A 16,881-nucleotide genomic window follows, 5' to 3' on the forward strand; every position below is an offset into this window, starting at 1 on the left:
ATCCTAACAACACGCACGACTAGTTCTTCAAGAGACCAAACACATTTATTTTCTCTACCTTAACTTATTTTGTTCTTTGTGTTTTCTGCTCCTTTTCACTTTCAAAGTGCTTGTTTATTTCTGAACTCTTTGCCTTTGCAAAGTTAACCACTTGGTACAACACTGTCTTCTCATTAACTGATACTTCAGAGATTAGGAGTATTTGGTTTGATGCAACAGATCATCAGGTTTTGGAGCATTGGTAAGAAGAAAATGGGAATCTAAGCACATCAATTTGAGCCAATTAATCTACTAATTAAGACAGTAATTTGTAGTTTCATCCATAAAGAAGTGTTAGTTACAGCCCTACTCCCTGAAAACACAAATATGGCAAAATGACACAAATATGTAGTATGGTTTTTTACATTAACATAATTATTTGTGTCATCAAATTAGTTTGTAGTGCTTCGGAATATCTAGTAGTCTGAGAAAAATTTTCAAAGTTTGCTAATGAGTATATTCCTTGTCTTTGAGATGCACATTATCCTCTTCGTCCCATGAGTAAAAACATAATTCAGTGTTTACATGCCTGTTTCAAGCAGCCATACAGTGAAACAAACACCTGATTCCACAGTGAGTAAAGAGTGTTTTTCTGTCACTTACGTAGTCATGGAAGGCCTTGGCCTCACTGGAGTGCTCGCATGTCTCCCTTCGGTCTGGAGCCGCACAATACAAATCCCAGAATACACTGAAATGGGGGGGGAGGGGGGGAGAGGTCAAAGGTTAGCAAACAGAGCAATACAAGCAAATGTATAACAGCTATTCATAACCCATTCAAACACACTCACAATCTCCCTAGCACTCTTAAACTGCCTCTTATACACTTGAGCCTCACTGTAAGAGGGACACAATGCCAGAGTCGACCCCCTCAATCAGCCTCTCACTCACTCAAAACACACACACACACACACACACACACACACAATACTTACTTGCAGTCCTTTCATTGACTGCATCCATTTCATCACCCTTAACTTTGACTGTTACTTAATCCTAAACATGATGCATATAATACTCTCTTTTACTAGCCATCACTTGAATTTGTTGATTTGGTCCTTCCGAGAGCTGAAACAGGCACCGGCCACTTTCTCAGTTACACTACAATGTCATGCAATCCAATCCGACAGCTCTTCTATGAATTCTAGTTCTATAAGGCTTACACACTGTCACTTTTTGTTGACATGGTCTACTTCATCATCATTATTGAGCTCTCTGTGTGTAGGGGTGTCACAAGCTTTCACTTCAGATCCATATATCGATTTAAGGATCAATGATCCAATATCATCGATGCAAAGTGACAACATCGTTCCATATCATAAACTTTATGACGCACCTTTAATTTGAAATTTGTTTAGTCTCCTTGATAGTTCTCACTAAACCTAATGTTATTACTTCTGTTAAAGTAAGTAAACTTTATTTATGTGTTGTTTTTCTTTCATGGCCAAAAGCAGAAAAGGAAGTGGTGTCAGCTTCTGGCAATTATTGTATCATTTTCCAAAGAATCAATATAATATTGAATTGTTATGAAACTGGTTATTACAACCCCAACAGTGGGTGGTGATGTTGTCTTTGACAGTGTCAATCAAAAGTGAACATTACAATCTTTGTAAAGGCAGAAATCATGGCAGTACTGTTGTATCTAATGAAGTGGCCAGTAAGTGTACACATAAACTGTTTCCATACAACCTTCTGCTAAGTGGTAAAAATCACAGACACACACCTAACGGCAGCACTGACTGCCTGTGTGCTACCTGTGTAAGAGGCCTTAATTGAATCAGTCTTTTAGCATTGATTTAGTGGAAGTGCTGCAAACTGAGGAAAACAGCAACATGGCTAACGAGAAGACTAATCAGGCAGCCACTTCACATGTCCTGGCAATCTGCAATGCACAGACATGTTGAATCCCAAACATCTGGAATTTTTTCATACACCTCTGTTTTACAAGATGCAGAGATATTTTAGAGGTTAAGTAGAGTCCTGCTATGAAATCACAAACTCCCCTCGAGCTGCAGTTTTACTACACAAAGTGGAATTTATTGACTATTTGGATCTCAAAAGTTTAGGTATTACTTTCATGAGGAGGACCGAAGTGCATTGTTGAGCTGCGCATGATAAAGGATGTAAGTGTGATGCTCAAGGACACATCAACAGTGAGAAATACTTTGAGGGTACAAGATTTAAACCATCCAGTCAAAAAAAAAATAATCTCCTTTTCACTACAAGCCTGAACAAAGAGAGGAGGAGAAGAAAAGGAAAAATGACTAGTTTGCTCACAGTTGAAAGATGAAGTCTGTGCCAATAAGAGGAATAAAGCACTTCTTTAGAGGGAGCTTATACAAGAGACCATCATTTTATACTTTATTCTATATTTTTCCCCATATGTGAAAGAAAGAACCTAAATCTGGATTTAAGTCCGCAATAGAACAAAAGCTACAACTTTCTTTAGATTTACCCAGGTTTCTATGCTCGCATATTATTATTCTGTTCCTTCATTTTCTCTTTATTAAAACATGTCCTTGCTCTCATATTGCTGATGGCGCTCTATAGGCCTGGCGTTTATTCATCTGACTCAGCAGAGACTCCCCCCTAAGGTGAAAAGTTACAATAGAGATTGTACTTTTTAAGAGCATTTAAGGGTATATTTACAGGTCTGTAATTTTACACCCACAACTTTTTAAATATTTGTTCCTTTGTAATATGTGCTGTACTCATTCAAAATCAGTGTCCTTCAGCAACACAGCAAACTTATTCTCACTCCAGGTTTTGTAGCTGTGCTCTAATCTTTCTGAGGAAGGAAGAAGTAAGGTAAGGTCGTTTGGCTAAAGTCTTGTGTGGTGAGCATTTTTTGTTATTTGATTTAAAAGGAAAATGTGATATTGTATCTACCTGTACTGTATCTTCTTAAGAAAAAATGAGCTTAAAAGAAACTTATAATGTATTGATCCTACTAATATTATTTGAGCACCTCTGTGCCACAGACCTTCACTGCTGTACAAACACTACCGAAACACATATGAGGCATGCTGTTAATGGACTGACAAGTAGCATCATATACAACTTTCCAAAGGGACGAGGAGCCTTAGGAGGAATTTGATGCATTCCACAAGGGATCAACCGACATGGTTTTATCAAGACCAATTCTGGATATACATTTCCAGTATAAATACAAATCTTAGGGTCAAAACAAAATACAATTAAGAACTGTACTTAAGTACATTTTTGAGATACTTTACAATCTACATTTTCTGCTACTTGACAGTTCAACTCAACCACATTTAATTGATTTAGTTACTTTGTTACTTTAGCTAATCAGTCAACCGGTAGTTTCCACTGCATGGACCAGGGTCAAAATTAAGTTCAAGGAACATGGTTTTGCCCCCGTTAAAAGTTGGGGGTTAGTACTTTCCAGATGTACAGCAACTTTAGGGGTGGGGCTTGCAGCGCTGCACATTACTGATTGGTTGAGTACTCGCAGCATTGCATTTCACACATCATGTTTTAAAATCTGCTTCTTTTTTGTTCAACACAGTGACATGGAGATACAGAAGAGAGTATGCGACAGATGGACAGCAGTCTCGAGCAAAAATGGCGTGTCAAAACAGTTGCTGCTTTTCATACGTCAGTGGTCTAATTTGCCTCATCTTTGCCTGCCTTTAGACTGCAGTGGAAATACAGACAGCAGCCGGCTGAACCTGCAGTGAATCGCCAATATATTCTAAATGTATTTTAAAATCTTGTAGGTAGTTTAGAAATCTAATCACTGACCAGCTGTATGTAAAAGTGACATATATATTTAGTGCTTTTAAATGTGTTGTGTGATTTCCTGCCTCGTCCTGATTTCTCAAAAAACCAAAAAGTGAATCTGTTGATCAGTGCTTGAGGTGATGACCCTTAAAGTCAAATCTTAGCCAGGGGCAGAAATGACAGGAGGAGGTGTTGGGGGAAGGAGGAAGACAGCGGATGAAGAGGTGGCACAAAGGAAGATGGAATGCAACGGGTTAATCTGCTAAGAATCCCTCTCCCACATGAACAAAGGAGAAAAGTGGGAGGTGGGGGGGCACACAAAGGGTGACGAGAGGGTGAGGAGGGGGAGGGGAGTAGAGGGAGCGGGGGGGGGGGGGGGTCGGTCCATTCCCTAACCATCTGGATCTATTGTTTCAGGACCGGGGGTGAAGGGATGGAGAACTGGAGGAGGGGGAGAAGACATGGAGGGAGGGGGTCACGCCCTCGGTTAGTCTGTTCAACCCCAAAGCTGAGACTTCACATCACCTCCAATCCATAAGAGTCACTCTTAATCATGACTGAGCACAAATACCATCAATTATTTCAAATTTGGCATTTTTCAAGTAAATTAATATCCAAGTGTGTACATGAAATATTAGCTTAATATATTCAATAGGGGTGGTTAATCGGCCCAATTTCCCGATTCGATTCCGATTATTGAAGTCTCGATTGGATTACAAATCGATTTTCGATTATTAACGATTATCAATTCGATTTTCAATTATTAACAATTATTGATCTTCCATTTAACATCAGTCAGCTGCTGAATTATTTTACTTATCTTTTGAGTAACACCTCACAGCACCTTCAATATTGTATAGTGTAACTGTAATATCAAAATCATTATTTTTCAATTTGTTTTAAATGTAGTGTTTCACTGTTAAAAGAAAGCTGCCAAGCTCAGCAGCCGGACTCATGTTAGAAGCATTGTTGGTGACGAGAACCAGGGCGTGTTTCTCTGTTCCCCACTTGTCTGCCATTGCTTTGAGAAACTCACACATATTTGCGCTTGTGTGGCTATCATCCATAGCTTTCGTCTGAAGTACGTAGGACATTAGCTTCCATTAACTGCTGACATAATGAGCTGTAACGGTCACATATGAGACTGTGAGCAGAGTTGAGGGACACTTGCACGGAAAGGTTTGTCTCCTTGTAAAGATTTGGAATCGATTTAAGTGTGAAAAAGCTCCGGGATGGAATAACATATCTTGGCTCCAGACTGTGGACCATGTAGCGGAAGCCAGTAAGAGGAGGACTCCAATTTGTATTACCATTTAAAAAAAAATAAAATAAAAAATAATACAAAAAAATATTTAAGCGATTTTTGTAAATTTAATAATCGAATCATAATCGTCAATATTATAATCGCGATTCATCAATAATCGATTTTTTTCACCACCCCTAATATTCAAATTTGAATAATGGCTGTTTCATGAGCCTTCGGACCATGAAAATGAAGCTACTGTTTGTGCATATGACGGCGATGAATTATGTAGGGTCAGGATGAGTGCGCATGTGCCGGGAGGGGAGGGTACACTACAGCTGCAACGGATTGTAAAATAATCAATTAGTTCATCGGAGAAATTTTTTTAAATTCATAGCGAACATTTTTGGTAATTGATTTATCATTTCAGTAAATTTTTTCTATCAGAAATGTCAAACATTTGCCGGTTCCAGCTTCTTAAAGAGAAGGGTTTGCTGCTTTTCTTGTTACTTATGGCAGTAAATAGAGAGTTCGGGGGTTTTAGCCTGTTGGTTGAAATTTGGAGATGTTAAACTGGGCTTTGACATTTTATAAATTGAATGACTCATGGATTAATTTAGAAAATAATTGGCAGATTAATTGATTATCAATGTAATTGCTGGTTGCAGCCTTAAGGCTAATTTATGATCCCTTTATGTACGAAAACAGATAGAACCATTTTCAACAACATAACCGTCACTGCCCACATACTTCCGAGCATCCTGAACGTATGCATTGATGTCAAGCAATACAACTACTTGAGGGCACCGCTCAGAGTCAAAATCGGTCTTGTACGGGCCATCTAACTAACATTTAATTCCCGTCCTATTGCCTCCCAGCTGTTCTGTAGTAACTGTTCTCTTTCGGGCAAAGAAACATCATACAAAACTTCAAAACTTCTCAACAATTCACAATACCTCTCCTCAAAAAGTTCCACCATTTTTAAAATGTCTACTACTTGTCCTGTGGTTGTTTCCGCTTCAACTATTGGCCAAACTGCTACACTGCCCCCCATGATTACCAGAGGTATTGGTATCCATGAGCTTTCAGAAAAAAATATTTGACGAAATGAATGCAGACTACGGACAGAGGGCTCCGTCCATATCTGTATCTAAAGTTGAGCATTAATGACCCTTTAGAATATACAGCTCGAGACAGTACTGTTTACACACCAAAGGAAATTAAATGCATAGACTGACAATATCAAAACCAGACAAAACTAGCTTATTTCATACTCGGAAAAAATGACACTCACCACCACCACGAATGGAGGAATCCAGGGGGCTCCCCTAATGTAATATTCTTCTCCCATCGAATCTGAAGGAGAGGAGAGGAGTGGAAGAGAGAAAAGTCACTTGCAGCCACTAGAGAGAGGATTATGTCTGCAGGTCCAGGGGTTAAGAACATATAATCAGTCAGTCTCAAACTGTCAATGGCCTCCGACGTGAAGATGGGCATCTTTTCTGGCTCTACCGATCTCCATTTTCCTGACTCTCTTCTTTCTGTTAAGTCTTTCTGCCCTTATTCCTTTTATTAAGATGTTAAATGTGTTTTGGATTCAGACAACAGCTCAATTCATTGACCTGTTTACACCCAAAGGTTCTGTTAAGAGGCTTAGAAATGCATACTTACAACACACATGCCTACAGACAACTGCATCAGTTGTTTCTGCACCATGGCAGGCTGTGAGCATGATCTGGTGTAACTTTATAGGATTTCCTTTTGAAATATTGATGGAACACCTTACGCTCTGTAATCATGTTTTGCATGTTTGCACTGACGATACAAGTTGTTGTAAACATCCAGTAAAGCTGCCTGGTTATAGTATGTACAGTTTGATGAATAAAGAAATGATTAAAAAAGGTAATCAAACACGTAGCTTGTGAGTGTACAACTGTTTTCTTTGTCTAAACTCTAAAAACATTGTTAAGAGTTGTGGATCTTACCTCAGACAGGAAGGTCTGTGCGGACTTCTGTGCTCCCACATGTAGCAGGTACTCGTACACATATAACGCCAACCTGAAATGCAAAAGAAATAAATTGTTAGAGGCCAAACTCGTCCTTATTTCTCAAGACCACTCTAATGACAAAAACACAAATGAACCAAAAACCAACCAAACACAGTAGTTTTTACCAAAAAGAAAAAATAGAAGAACTACAGAGGGGCTAAAATAGAAGAAACTATAGGTCTCTTGAGATAATAGTAAGGAATCTTTCATAGACTAAAAGTTTAGTGCTTTCTTTTAAGATTTAACCACATACAAATAGTGAAAGATATTGGCAGACCAACAATGGATAAAAAGCACTCATAGCCACATTTCCATCGAGCAGTCTAGTCTAATTCAGTTCAGTTCATTATACATTAGAGCGGTTATTGCTGCAGTTCCACTGACAAAAGATGTAAATGGTACCCACAGAACCAATCCAGTACATCCTGTTTTTGTCAACTCTGTGTGCTGAGACTAAAGGTAGAAATAAAACGCTGCAGATCACTGATTGGTCAGAGAGAACTGGAAGCATCTGATGTGGGATTTCCCAAAGGCTCCTGTCTTTTTCAGCAAAGTTATTCTTCTTAATGTAATGATGTTTCATATAGCGATTGTGTGGCTGAGCAAGTGAGCGTGGCAGAATAGTGACGGGTAACATGAGCGGAGCAGAGGAAAAGGGCGGCAGTAAGTTGTCAATCTGGCAGTAAATGTACAGCATAGGTCAGAATGTGTCAGTGTCAATAAATGCTGCAGCTTCTCATGACCAAGAAAAATCGTGTCTGTTTATTTCCAACTGCTGGAAGTGAGATGGGTTGAGCCAGGAAGCCAGTTAAAACCCCGCCTTCATTTAAGTGTGCTGTCTATGGTGGTTAAACAAAACAAATTCAGGGTTTCAGTACACGTAGGTACAGGTTTCAAAGATACTATACTGAAAGTGGAAGCACAGCTGTTGCTGAGATGCAAGATGTTTGAATGGGAGATGTGCAGAGGTGGCAGGAGGGATTGAAAATGGTAGAAGAGTCAAGATGCCCTTCATCACAGTACACAGGATGAGCAAGTGTTTTTTTCTTCAGTATATAACCTACTGAAACAATAAGCCAATAGCGTTTTTTTGTTGTATGTTGAGTTTATTTAGATCGTTTGTATCTCAATAAATGGAGAATGTATGACTGCAATTTCAACATCAATGATTGTAAAGAGCTTCCCTACCCCAGTTGTAATATTAATACTTGCAGAAACTGATGTATGCTTCCAGAATTAATGCTTTAGTCAATTTGTACAGCTTGTGTGTGACCAGTTAGCAACATTCAGTACAATTACCTTCACTTTGATAGTTCCAAACTTACTCCTAAAGTACAATACTACCTTGAAAGCAGAGACTGAGGGCAGCTAGTCTATAAAATGTCAAAAGAAATTGTCAACTTGAATGGCCCTCAGTAGAGAGTTCATCAAGATTCATGCATTATTCCCCCAGAAATTAACAAATGAACAGAATTTATCTAAATTAATTTATTGTATCTTAACACAGCAGCTCTATTTAGGGGGTAAAGGAAGCAAAGGAACCAAAATTGGCTCTAGGTTCCAGCAGGTGAATCTCCAGAGTACCTCCAAAGCAAGTACAAAGCAATAAACAGCTCCATGATCCCAGCAGCAAGTCTGTGTCCTGTATAGTTTTCCCACTACTGTACAGTGCATCTTACTAAACCTAAGCATCCTGTATCGTCAAATCACAGCTGAAGCTGAAAAACACCTGTCGACCTGTGTGAGAAATAATGTGTTCTGACTGAACTCACCAGGTTTCTGACAGAAATAGCTGCATACAACACGCATTCCCTCCAATTCTGACAATACTTTGAAAGCTCTCAGATTTTTTTTTTTTTTTTTTAAATAACTGCTATTATAACAGGCCAGACACACTTGATAACGACAATCCACCAGGGTCTATTAACACACACAAGAACCATGCTGTGGAGTGGGAAACCCCCATTGGCCCAACATTGTACTCCTAACGCCTTCACTTAGTCGTGTTTAATAGGCTGTTAATGGACCATCAATCGACCGGCAGCGTGGATATGACAGTGCCCTGTGTGCCCAGAGCAGACAGTCCTCTGACAGGCCAATAAGGTCCTAATGAGAAGGACAGTAGCTCAGTGTCATAGTCCCCATCATTAGTCAATGAGCTGATCAATGAAACATGGTTCTGAGATAATAAGGCTGTTGTGCAGTTTGGTTTTAACCACTAACAGCCAATTTGCCGTCACAGTGCTGACTTCCACAGAATTGTTCTGCTGAATGGTGGGATGAAGGTCTATTTAAGCGCATTTAAGCCTCTTACCATGATGTATAGTGGGACAGTTAAAATGTTGGATAGGAAGCTGATAAGCTCACTATCTTTGTGTTCTAAGGAAATTAAATGGGCTGGTTTTTAATAACTGTGCACAGTTTGTCAAAGTAGAAATTATTTATATGTTACTGCATCATCACCACGATTCTCAGCGACAGGGTCAAACTTCGGGCTGCAGCTATGAAGAAATATACGTTACTCCATTGTTAAACCTCCTTAGGACTGACGGCTTGGGATTAAATATGGGAAACACAAACTAAAATGCAAGGATGATCAATTGAAGAAAATTAATCTGCTACCAATTGGGGTTGGCACGTAGGCCCAAATTTGATGACTACAGGTTCACAAAAGAGAATTTGACACTTTACAATGGAGAAAATTTTACATTTGGGAACTGTTGCAACAGGAATGCAATTACGTTTTATTGTACCGTAGGCTAATGATGGGCATTTTTCATGGTTTTCTAATGTTTTACTGTATGAAAGATTTATTTAAGAAGTTACTTGATTAACCGACAATAATAATTGTTAGCTGTAGCTCTAATCACAGCAAAGACCATTCTAAATTCTTAAGATTTTAATCTATCAGTCTATTCAGTTAATCAAAGCTGCAATGTTAGGTCAATTAGTTGTCAACTGTTAAATTATCGCCAACTATTTTGATAAACAATTAATTGGTTTTAGAAGATAAAAGTGTCTTTACTACTCTATGAGAGTAAACAGTATATTTGGGTTGTGGTCAAAACAAGGCAGCAAAGAACTTCCTCTTGCTTTGAGAAATACTGATCAACATTTTTCACCATTTTCTGATATTTTATAGACCAAACTACGAAGTGATTAATCTAGAAAATAAATCAACAGATTAAAGTCCTACTGATAATAGTCCACATGGTAAAGAAATGCACTGCACACTTTCGTGTGAGGTTAAAGACGAGAATCCACTCGCTTCATTACTATTTCTGCTGAATGTCTTGAATCATGCTTCAGATGAGGCGAGCACATGGGAGCAACAGAAATGGCAGAAACTACTACTGTAGAGTGTTGTGATGGAGAGACGGTCTGTGCCTGACCCGTTCTTACTACTAATGATATGCACCGGTTTAAAATATGCATTGTTAGTATGCAAATGTAGTCTGTAAAAAAATATGAATAAGCAAACAGACAATAACTGTAGTTTGCGCCGACGGTTGCTACATGATCACACCTTGTCCTTCGCATAGACACGACGCAGTCAGGGGGCATTTTCTGAACATCATCACAGCAGGAGGGGCAGCAGCTGGCAGATATAAGTGCACACAACCAAAAGAACATGATGAAAGAATATGACGATTAAATGTGTTTGTTCCAGGTTTTAATCAAGTGTGACACATGATCGGTTCTATATGACGTCAAAGTAATCTGCACGCCACATACTCAGGGGCACACACTAATGCGCAGTGTATTTGGTGCATACGATAAAGTAGGACATTGCTAATACTTCAGACACAACCACAGATAAACTTTCAAGGCTGTCCACTACATGCGCAATGAAATACACATCTAAAACTGCACACTGCTGGTCAATATGACTGCTCTTTAGTGTAGCCTGAAACAGTGGTTTAATGGGTCAATGGCATTAGATCTGCCGTCATGACCCCCTCATGACCTGGTCTGAGCATAAGCTTGTTGAACCAGCTTGTGTGTTATGTTATAGATACTAATTTCATTGGCAGCTTTTGACATTTGAAAGTCATTTAAGTGATTGTCCCAAAGAGAGAGACAGAGTGCCCACAGAAAATAAAACTTTGCTTGGTACATGTGTAATGCAATTATTCATAGTTCTATAGTTTATATGTAACATGCATTCAATAGAGCTGCAACGATCAGTCGATAAATCAATTAGTCGAGTGAAAGAAAATTACTTTTTTTATATGTGAAACATGAACATGTTCCATTTTCTTTAATGTATTGATTTGCAGCTTTACTTTGTCACTGTGTGTTGGACAAAACAAGAAATTTGACTCTGGGAAATTGTATGAGCATGTTGGACTATTTTTTAGTTTTTTGTTTGTTTTTTTACATGTACAGTCTAAGGGCCCTGACACACTACGTGCCAATATTGTGGATGTTGGTGGATGTCTGCATTTATGCAGTATTTCGCACACCTTGTTGGCGGTTTTCAGGTCAAGTGAGCAAGAAGAATAGGTAGCCTGTTGATGAGACAAATCACTCTGATTGGCTGTTAAGCTAAGCAATTGGATCCACAAGAAGAGAAACAGGGAAAAAAGGAGACCCTCTTGCTATAATATCTATGATTTCATCCATTTAACACCATTTCCTATTTATTTTTTTAGCCCTCGCTTCCTCATCAAATTTTTAATCAGACATACAGTATTCAAAATTAAATGGCAATATTAGCAAGAATGGTGTGAAAAATTAGAGGCAAACCCTGCTTTATCATAACAACGACTTGTGTAGAGAGCCTGACTGATACAGGATTTTGTGGCCGATATAAGCAAGTAGAAAATGATGATACTAATATAATCACTGCAATGATCCCTCAATGTGGTTATAAAAGACTTCTGACAGATATGTAACGTAAGCATGGTAGTTTACAGTTTAACTACAAACGTCGTTGTCTTAAGTGCCGACAAAAACATTAGTGGGAATTTAATTATTGTCAATTACACAAAGCATGTTTGTCAACGCATATCGTGAAACCCATAAGCAATACTAATAATATATATATATATATATATATATATATATATATAATATATATATATATAAATATATATATATATATATTAATATATATATATATATATATATATATATATATATATATATATATATATATATATATATATATATATATATATATATATATATATATATATATATATATATCTGTGCCAATATCGGCCAATAATATCAGCCCACCGATATGTCAGTCGGGCTCCAGTTTTATATTAACAGTCTGGAGTCTGAGTGAGACTACCGCCACCTCATGGTATCGAGAGTTATTTCCTCTCATGCAGGCGCAGAACGTACGTACCAAACGTGTGCAAAAGTGATAATAGTTTCAATGAGCAGTACAATGTGTCTCTGTATATGTACAAAGGACCATCTTTCTTGGAGGGTAATAAATAGCTATGGGTGTTCCCCTCTGTCAGATAGCCACCAAGATAAGAAAACATACAAGCACACGCAGACATCCAGATGAACAAACAAACAAACAAAAGCCAAGGCAGCCATGAATTCTAAACTTCCTGGAGTGATTTACACTGGTTGACGTTATTCAACTCTAGATAAATGTACTGTCCTGCACAACTATGAAATACCTAACAGCAGAATCCACCCTGACTTCATTGACTTGCTCAATTCAACACAAGACAGTGGGACAGGTTGGTTGTGGTACAATTGGCCGATGCCCCTGAGAGGCTAAAGACTGCAGTTCTCACACACACGCACGTACACACACACACACGCTTTACCACTTTAGCCAGGGGAATCTGACCACTTTCTGAGGCTCCTACCAATTTGTAGGTCACAAAGCTCTACGCGACCGCTGGTGTAGAGTGTAAAGTCACTGCCACTCGCAGGTCAGTCTAGCATTGGGCCACACACCTGAACAGCACACACACACACACAGTTTGCTAATCACACTTTAACGCCTATAGATTCCCTGCATCTGTACGGATTTGAACAGTTTTGAGATAACTGGAAAAGACTCAGAGGAAGCTTTAGGAAACAGCGCTTGCCTCAAATATTGATAGTTTACATCTCCCTGTACACTGCAGGTTTACCAACCTGCTTTAATACATGTGCAGCTTTCTATAGGAGTTTGACAAGAAGAGAATGGTTAGACGTGGTCTTGTGTCTGGGGATAGGAGGATCACACTGCAGATCCCCCCCTCAAGAGGCCTTCAATGAAATTTTTATGTGTGGTGTGTGTGTGTATGTGTGTTATCGTGTGGGTTGCAAAAGGGGCTGCGTGTGCGTGCACCTGGCCTCCTGCATTATTAAAGCTCAGAAGCTAGCTCATAGAGAAGGAAGAGAAGTTTTAGAAGGAGGAGGTGGTGGAGGAGAAGGAGCTTCTATAGGACAGCGGGGTAAAGGAGAGGGAAACAATTTTTTTGCCTCGAACATAAGAGGGGGCATGCCCCATTTTTATAGAGGAGGAATCAGTAGGAGGTACAGGGGATCAGAGGAGCAGTCGAGTCAGGATGGAGAGGGAAAGAGGATGTCATGGTTGCTTTTGACAGCCAGAATATGAAATTATATTCATAAAGGAGGATAAAAAAAAATCTGAACGATAGTGCCAGCAGTTATTTCTCTTTAGTTTTAAGGTGATACAGCCTGATGACACCAAAGTTTCACTGCTGGAACCAGATTCTACTCTCATATGATTTATGCACTTCCCCGAGTCTCACATGCTGAAACTAAATTTTCACCCTCCGCCACACCATGTGAGGTGACCTCCTGACCTCCCTCCCGCCGCCCCACCTCACGTTCTGAGATGGGACATCACAGCGTGCATACGCTTACTCCCAAAGAGTGAGAAACCTCCCCGACGTACATCAACAGCACACCTGACATCCTGCCCGAGGCCCCTGACAAAACCCCCTCTTTAAACATGGATGAGTCTGCCCACCGTATCTCTCTCCTCTCTTCTGTCTCTCCCCTTTCCTTCCGTCTCTCTCAACTCTGACGCAAAGCTGAGAGCAGCTGCTTCAGTCCGTCTCAATAATTCAACAGCGAAGCGAGGGATGAGGACTTTGAGGAGCAGCAAAGGATGGGAAGTGAGAGTTAGGAGGCAGATGGAGAAAGAGGTAGAGAAAGAGTGTGGGATCACGGCATAGGCGAGACCTTCGGGGAGGTAAACGAGGCAAACATGCACAGGAGTCTGACAACTCTGTCCCACTCCAGTAGCCCAATCTGCTGACTGGTCCAGCCAGTCAGTGAGCGAGTGAGCATTCGCTGGTGTTCGAACCATCCACTGTGAGGGAATAAAGCCACGAGCATTCACCTGTGTGGATGCTCTCACCTCTGGGTTATTCGGCTGTAGTGGAACAGGGACCAGCATGAAGCATTAAGACAGCAAATAAAAGTTGAATGAAAGCGTGTGCAGGGTTTAGTTGGCTTTGTTAACAGTGGCCATCAGCAAAGGAAGTTCCCCCCTGCATATGCTGGCTTTTAATTTTTCAGAATTAAAAGCACCGAAAAGTTTGTTAGTAAATCAAGACACATTTTCGGACTGATTTGGAGTCAGTGCGGGTTGTTTGAATTGCTGGGGGAGAAAACGTGCGGCATGCATCCATCCTGGGCGAACAACAGGCATGGAGACGGTGGCATGCAGACAAAGGGATCGACAAGAGAGGCTACAGCTCCACAAGCTAACACCGCCTGAGCTTCCTGACAAACCGGCCACTTAGAGATAATATAGCCCACATCTGGGTCTCCTTCTACGGGCAGCTGCTCGGAGTCGATCCCCGGCAGCCACTCGCACAACTCGGGGGTGACTGGAAGGCAAATCCGTACGGGCCACAAAAGTTATGAGGCGCAGCGGAGACCGTGGCGACGGCGGCGGCGGCTCTCCGCTGACCGGACGCACACACGCATACAGCGTAGACAAAGTACAACCGGCGTGGAACGCTCGGTAGCACCGGGGGAACCGTTAAAGAACGTTAAACCAAATCCCAACAAACAGCTGTATCCTATTTTTACTTGCCGCTGCTCGAGCGGGGCGACACAAAAGCCAAGCTAGCTACAATGCATTGTTCCCCCCTCTCTCTCTCTCTCACTGGGACCGAAGTGGGATCCCCAGCAACGCTCCTCGCAGACAATTCACCGGGAGTGCAACTACATTTTAACGCGTTTATACCCCCGCAAAATAAAAATTAAAAAACACACGTGCGGGCATAACCGCTCCCCGCAACGTTCGAGCGGGTTGCAACTTTAAATAAAAAGAAACTGCCACTGGCACGAGAGAGAAGCAAGAAAGAAAAAAAAAAGAGAGCAAGAGTGAAACTGGCAGTGCACGGGCTAGCCGCTCGGGCTAACTTAGCAGCCATGCCTTGCGTTTTAAGTTGGGAGGATGGAAGAGGCGAATAAACTATCGCAGCATCACTTTTCGCTGCTCGCATGTTAGCAAAAATCAAAAATTAAAAAAAAAATAATAATAACACCAGAGCTCGCAGGAGGAACACGCGTGCTCTCCGGTGGAGTGACTGCCTCACATCAGTTAGCAAGTTTAGCCAGCTAGCAGCACACTCTTGTTGGCTTGGTTTCTCTTGTGACAGTGCAATAATTTACTTACTTTTCTCTTGCTTGGCTATCGGAGGGGACCACAGCTCCTTTGCCCTTGCCGTACATCTTGGGAGGCTGTTCTGACACTTTGTTTTATCCCACTCGACACCTGTCAAAGAAAGCTACCAGGAAAACCTACTATCTCCATAGCTACCCAGTTAGTGTTGTCTCCCTATTTCTCCCTTGCGCTCTCTTTGCTCCGGTTTCCTTTTTTTTTTTTTTTTTTTTTCTACATCCCCAACATTGCCCACAAATCAGGCAGGGTTTCAGCCGGGGGGAACTTGAAACAGTCCACTGGTGGAGCTTTTTTTTTTTTTTTTTTTTTTTTTTTTTTCAATCGCTGTTCCTGGATTCAGCTCACGCCCCCCCTGTTGTGAAACGGTGGGGGCTTCTTAAAGCGACAGTGTCTCAGTTTTCTCAGTCGACTTCGCTTCAAGTTCAAGTTCCCTTCTGGACTCTTTCAAGTTCAGGCCTTGCGTTGCATTTATCTCCACATACAGTTACTTTATTCAATCCTAATGTCAAATGAGACATTTTCTTCTTGATGCTGCCTTTCAGTGTTTAATTTTCGCACCCATGTCACAGCAGAGTGGCACTTCACCGGCCCCAAAATGCCCACCTGGGGCCCCCCCTGTGTTCACCAAGTACTTGTCCTGTAGTGAAACCTTACGACAACTATGAACGTTAACCTTTACCCCGCACACACAGGAGGGGCCTCTCATTAACTCTCACCCCTGACCCCCAGATAGTCTGCGCACACCACTGATTGAGGTTATTGAGTTACCTGATTATATAACTGTACATAAGAGGCTATAAGTTATTTTATTGCTGTTTTCGCGCAATATTGGCTTATTTTGGACCGGGAACTGGGATCCAGGGACTAGTAAGGGTCCCGACAGAGGTTCCAAGAGGATCCCAACCACCTTAGGACGATCTTTATTTTGTTCTATGCAACACAGATCTCACTCTGCCTGTATCTAAATGAGGTCCGGTGTCAAAAACAAGTCACAGAAACTGAACAAAGGGGGCAAACATGTTTATTATTCGTCAGTTTTTTTTAATTTTTGTTCATCTTTATTGACCTACTGACAGTCTTATTCACAGTATCCGGTTCAAGGTGGCCTCACCGTTGAATTGAAACGCAAACATTTCATTCTGAATCTTTATTTTCTTGTGTATTCTGCTCTCAAATCG

The 16,881-nt window shown here is 40.7% G+C and overlaps 1 protein-coding gene across 3 annotated transcripts in view; it reads right to left on the bottom strand.

Moving 5' to 3' along the window:
- The window catches only part of LOC115565954 (single-stranded DNA-binding protein 3), a 43,190-nt gene extending 27,238 nt beyond the window's left edge, over positions 1-15,952 (bottom strand). The window contains exons 1-4 of one of the 3 annotated variants that reach the window (XM_030391646.1): positions 15,698-15,950; positions 7,012-7,084; positions 6,321-6,382; positions 643-727 (exon numbers count right to left, since the gene is read on the bottom strand). In XM_030391646.1, the coding sequence (XP_030247506.1) occupies positions 643-727; positions 6,321-6,382; positions 7,012-7,084; positions 15,698-15,753 (276 nt within the window). In that variant the 5' untranslated portion in view covers positions 15,754-15,950. Of the gene's footprint in view, positions 1-642; positions 728-6,320; positions 6,383-7,011; positions 7,085-15,697 lie in introns of all 3 variants that reach the window. The other 2 variants (XM_030391647.1, XM_030391648.1) reach the window with 2 other exon arrangements.
- Between the last annotated feature and the right edge of the window lie 929 nt (positions 15,953-16,881).

Source organism: Sparus aurata, chromosome 16 (assembly GCF_900880675.1).
Source record: "Sparus aurata chromosome 16, fSpaAur1.1, whole genome shotgun sequence".
NCBI classification, from domain to species: Eukaryota; Metazoa; Chordata; class Actinopteri; order Spariformes; family Sparidae; genus Sparus; species Sparus aurata.